This window comes from Pteropus vampyrus, unplaced genomic scaffold, assembly GCF_000151845.1.
Source record: "Pteropus vampyrus isolate Shadow unplaced genomic scaffold, Pvam_2.0 Scaffold42, whole genome shotgun sequence".
Taxonomy (NCBI): domain Eukaryota; kingdom Metazoa; phylum Chordata; class Mammalia; order Chiroptera; family Pteropodidae; genus Pteropus; species Pteropus vampyrus.
Window position 1 is genome coordinate 6,543,796 of NW_011888823.1, and position 5,887 is coordinate 6,549,682.

The 5,887-nt window shown below is 41.5% G+C and overlaps 1 protein-coding gene across 1 annotated transcript in view; it reads left to right on the forward strand.

Annotated features, from left to right (window-relative positions):
- The first annotated feature begins 1,718 nt into the window (after window positions 1-1,718).
- The window catches only part of BARD1 (BRCA1 associated RING domain 1), a 72,881-nt gene continuing 68,712 nt past the window's right edge, over window positions 1,719-5,887 (forward strand). The window contains exon 1 of the mRNA XM_011358646.2: window positions 1,719-2,041. Within this exon, the coding sequence (XP_011356948.1) occupies window positions 1,899-2,041 (143 nt within the window). The 5' untranslated portion in view covers window positions 1,719-1,898. The remainder of the gene's footprint in view (window positions 2,042-5,887) is intronic.

Consider the following 5,887-nt stretch of genomic DNA (forward strand, 5'->3'; position numbering starts at 1 on the left):
TAGGTATTATATCTGTCCCATTTGCTTGTTATATATGCTTATCCAACTGAATATGAGATTTACTACTTTGTAAAACACTTCACGACAGAAGAAGAAAATTTAGTCTGTTTTCAGTAAACCATTACATTGAGCCTGAAGATTAGTAAAGAGATCCAGGTCAGAGATGCCTTTGTAGTATTGTAATAAAAACAGCGAGGTAGAGGGCATAGAGAGAAGGATGTGTAAACAGGCTCAAGCAAACCAATTTGTAAGCCTCAGAATCCCCCCAGGACCATAGTGTTACACTGGAGTAGGATGAATAATTTTGAAATTCTAAGTAAGGTACTGGGGGAATACTGCCTTAATTGGAAGAGGAGGAGACTAGACTAGGCACGAAATAGAACAACAAAACTAAACTTTGATTAACTCAAGAGATCCTTACAAAGAAACGAAAAGTGAAATAAAATACCATCAAGCCCTTTTTAAAATAGAGAGAGGACATTGTTAATACTCCAAGCTATGGCTTTACTGAGACCCTGTAGATGGACTGGATTTCCCTGGGGGAAGTTTTTCCCTGGGGCCAGAGTTCCAGGATTTAACACTGGTGGTCTGTCACATCCTGGATAGGTTGCTCATCTTTTACCTGCACACATGTATGTACATGGTAAGAAGAAATGGCTCTTTAAATTCAGGATCCAGGGCTGAGAGGAAGAGTTGGTTCAAAAACATATATCCTATCTCCATTAAAACCAAGCATCAGCCCTTAAATCACACAATTGTTTAGTGGAGGAAGTGGGATTATAAGTGGGTGTTATATATCTGGTTCCCGAAATCCCTAATTTACTCCTTAACACATAATAGCATCTCTCCAAGTTTAATATTTTAAGTTTGCTAGAGTTTGATTCCTCTGAGGCCCTGCAAAATGTAAGCAATGGCTCAACAAGGTTAATAATCAAGTATTAATTTAATTAATTCTTGGCTATCTCTGAGTTAAAAAATATATATATTTGGTTAGCTTAGTGTGCTATCATTGTTCAGTCAAAGCGCCGTAAGATATTATGTAATTTGAATAATTCTGCTTCTATTTATAAAACATCTAAAAATGTTTTAGATGGCTACAGTGTAGTCTAAAGATCGGAGAGGAATTGGGTGGACACAGGGATGCCAGCTGGAACGCTATGGGAACGAGCCAGGTGAGGATGAGACAACTGGGCCTGTTGTGAAGATGGAAAGACGTAGGCAGATTTGAGATTATGGGGGAAAATACATGGATTTAACAATGGATTGATGTGGAGAGTGGAGGGGAGCTCAATAGATGTTATCTGTAAAATATGGTGGTCAGTGAAAGAGCCTAATGAGGAGGGTAGACACATTCTTAAAGACAAAAAGCTAGGGTAGAGAGGAGAAAAATGTTACTTTCTTATAAATAAAAGAGCACCACTTTTGGTGTCATGAGCGAAGCGTTTCCAAGTTCGACAGTAATCAAGACAGCACTCCTTACAGATAACGCTCAACTAAACGTTCCTCGGTTTGTGATTTTTCATCGGTTAAGTTCGGCTGAGGGTCCCAGGAAAGCGAGGACTTTTCATTCTTGCCTTTATTCCTACAAGAGGGGACGTTCCCTGGACCCGCCCCCTTCCCGCCAAACTCAGGCGTACTACCGCAGCCCCGCCCCTCCCTGAGGCCCCGCCCACCAGCCCTTAGGCGTGCGCTCGCGGCCCCACCCCTCCCGGTCCCGCGCGCCGGGACTTCTGGCGCGTTTCATTGGTCCCGTCCCTCAGGCGTCCTGCGGGCTGAGAGGCGGGAATCGCTGGGACCCGGCTTTGGGGGTCCTGTCGCAGGCCTGCGGCGTCTCGGTCGTTTTCCGAGTTCGCCCTGTCGCCCGTTCTCCGAGGAGCCTTTCCCGCGAAGGCGGGGCGATGCTGGGGAACCGCCGGCCGAGGGTCCGCTCGGGGAACCAGCCGCGACCCGCGCCCGCCATGGAGCCGGCGAGTGGCGGGGCCTGGGCCCACAGCCGCGCCGCGCTTGACCGGCTGGAGAAGCTGCTGCGCTGCTCGCGTTGGTAAAGATGGACCTTCGGGGGGTTTGCCGCGAGGGCGGCAGCGGAGGCAGGGGTTCCCTCGCTCCCGGGGGGCGGGAGATCTTTTCAAACCTCCGGTCTCTTTCTGTTGCGGTCCTGCAAGCGGGCGGGCAGCAGAGTCAGTACCTGCCTAGGGATCTGGTGTGAATTATCCCCCCGGGTGGCTTTCTAGCCTTTTCTGGCACCAAACCCAACAGAGATGGTAGTTCTCGAACTTTAACGCGCTTGAGAATCGTCTGAAGGTGTGGTTAAAAATTCGGATCCCCGGCCCCGCCTCCAGAGTTTGAATCTGTAGCGCCGGGGCGGAGCTAAGAGACTGCACTTTTCACAGGATCCCGGATTCTTGTGACAATTCCAGAATCTTAAACTGTGGGATGCTAAGTTTGAAGTAGCTCTTACCTTTGCTTAGCTGGCCTCTTTGACCTTTTCTCCGTGGCAGCTTTTTTTTTGCGGGGGGGAAAGAGAGTTTTGGGGACCCTAACTGGAGGTAGATTGAAGACAGCCATTCAGTTTCTCATTTCCTTGGATTGGTCAAAAGATTGTATGGCTTGGGGTTCCAGCTCTTAGAAATGCACTTATTATCAGTTTTCGCTTCTTATTTTCCCCATGCTGTAACACCATGTGAGTTCTAAGGTTTTCATTCCATCTGAAAACATTATTTTCATGACTGTACTTTTTACTTCTCCTTTTCCAGTAGCTCTTCCTAGTGTAGAAACCCAGAAGTTTTATAAAATCCAACAAGGGCTTGTCTCACTTTTCATTTCTTCCAAAAGCATTTATTGACACTTGCTCTGTGCACAACTCAGGATTTCTGCATCATTATCACTCTGGCAGGTTTTCTCTCCTCTTGTAGCTGTCCCGACCATATTTCTTTTTTAGATTTCATTTTGCTTTTTTCCCTCTTAATTTCCAACTTGCAGAACTTAGTTATACATAAAGTATAAGTAACATAGCAGCTTTTTCTCTAGAAGTAAAAAAGGACTTAACTATCAGAGTTTTGCACTTACATTTCATTCTACAAAAACTTTAAAACCTATGACAAAATAACATCGTTGCACTCCTTAGAAAAGTGGAACTTTCGCTAGGATGAGTACATGAAGACATTCAGAGTTGTGTGTTTCTCATAGGACAGAGATCATCCATATGAGAATAAGAAATTTAAAACTAACTCTGCTCGTTGTTATGTAGGAGCAATCGTCATGCCTGAATAGTCCATTCAACAAAAGTTAGACATTTAGATGAGACATTTCTGTATGGAAGGGCAGCCGTATTGTGCTTCACTTAGACTGTACAGTCAAGCTGCCTAATTTCAGGTTCCAGCTTTGACATTATTGAATGGCCCAAGTCATTCAACCTCTCTGTGCCTCACTTTTCCTATCTGAGTTATGATAGTGCTCATAAATTAAAAATATATATATATTGAGCACTTGCAAAGTGCCAGACAATGTTCCAGGCATTTGGAATTTATTAGTGAACAAAGCGAGGAAAAAACAAGAAACAAAAAAAAATTCCAACCCTTACGAATGTAAAATTCAATGGGAGGGAAGAAACTAATTGAAATTATATATGTAAAGTGTTAAATGTGGTGGTTGTCATAGAATAAGTGATAAGTATTAGGTGTCTTATAAAAATACAAGACGGCATAGTCTGCTGAATGGTTTGGGGGAGACAATATATAGGTGACATATGAATAATCTATAGGTTGAATAAAAAGTTTCACTTTTTATTCCCTATCAAGTATGTTTCTGAAGTGATCAGACAATAAGAGCCACAGGACTGAAAGTAGACATCAATAGCTAGGTCCTGACTTCTAATACAATTTGGCTGGAGAGTGATGTTGAACTGCAGCGATTTTTTGAAAAATAAATATACGAACTACTGATAGATTAACTAAATCAACTGTTTCTTTGAATGCATATTTTAACATAAGGCTCTGCAAACTTTCTGTAGAAGGTCATATAGTAAATATTTTAGGCTTTGCTGGCTACGGTCTCTGTTCTTAATATTTTTGTTTTACAGCTCTTAAAAATGTAAAAAAAACATTTTTTAGCTCAAGAGCTGTACAAAAACAGCCTACTGGCTTGATTTGAAACTTAGGCAATAGTTAGCTAAACTCTGTTTTAATAGGTAAATGTCTTAAGTTTAAAAATCCTTTTTGGTATAAAATTTTTATCACATGAGATTTGATATTTAGAAATGATTTTGTGTTCCTCTCTTGTTACCTCTGCACGTTTGGCACTATCTGTAGTGAATAAAGCATAGCCAGTTGCTCTTTACCCATAGGATGATAAAGCAACATTCTTTTCACCTCTGCCTTTGCCTAGCAACTGTCTGACATCATTGTGGAAAGGAGCAACTCAGCATGGCCTGCTTCTTGCTTTTGCTACCCACCATTCAGAGCAATGTCATAGTATTAGGAATTATGTGTCAGTATGTCCTTTTACAGAGTTTCAGAGTTCTACCCAGTGGACTAGTGATTACCTGGATTACTCTCACGTTCAGTTTGCAGCTGTCATCTATCCCATGTTCCCCAGCTGTCACCTGTCTTGTGTAGCACGTTGAATCTGTCTTGCAGCATGCATTACTTGCTGGTGAGGGTGGATTGGTACATTATAGGGCATCTTTTTTTGACCTTTAACATTAGTATGGCTCCTAGGTGAAGCTGCTAAAATTGTTCAAGAGGCCAGACGTGACATTTGTGTTAGGTCCAAGCCTTACAACCAGATAGAAGCTATTTAAAAATTTGGGAAAATGAGACAGGAAGACTATCATTTGAGAGGTTATCAGAAAGCATAGTAATAATGTGTTCCAAAAGGAAGCAGGAAACGATAATAGGAGTTGCAGTGTAAAAGCCTAAGTGTCGTGATATTGTTTGGTGAATTAAAATAATTGGGTACCTTGACATTTTTTTTGGGGGGGGGGTTGGCATCTATGACAATTGTAACTTGGAGTTCTAAGCACCTTTTAAATCAGCTTTTAGTAAAATGTCAAAAAGTAAGCTTGTGATTTTTAGGATAGATGATTTTATTTTTCTGAATTATCTCTTGTCATTTGATAGGCAATCAGGTTTTGAGGCAGAGTGAGTATAGCTTAGTGGTTAAGAGCATGGATTTTGGACCTAAGCTTCAAATCCTGACTCAGGGATTTGGGACAAATTATTTCATTTTCGCATGCTCCTTTTTCTTCATCTGCAAAATGAATTAGTTTCTAGTGTATAAGGTTGTTGTATGTATTTCATGAGTTAATATTTATGAGGTAGTTAGAACAGTGCCTGTTAGGTTCTAAGTGCTATATGAGTGTAAAAAAAAAAAGGATAGATCCTGACTCCAGCATTCAGCTTTTGCCTTTCTTCAGGAGTTTCAAATATTGAGAGGCATTGGTTTAGTCATTGATCCTTAAATGGGATTACTGCCTTTGATTTGCTCTGGCGATGCTTATTCATTCATTATTTAACAAGCAATCGCTGGGGTACTGGTGAGACATTTTCCACCCTTAAGGAGCATATGCTTAATTATAAGGGATGAAATGTACACTCAGTTCAGAGTAAATTATGATGAAGGCCAAAGGGATGCAGAGAAGAGTACTTGCATGGAGCCAGTGGAGGAAAGCTTCATGGGCTTTTGAATTTGGCTTTGGATGGATTTTTATAGATGAGGCCAGATAAGGGATTATTAGCAAGTATACTAAAAAGTATTGTAGAATAAAAGTAGAGTCAGTCGGGTGGGCAGAGAATTAAGAAGAGATCAAATCATAGAGTGATTTGGTTCAGATACAGGCATACGGTTGGTTCAGATACAGGCATACCTTGCTTTATTGCACTCCACAGAT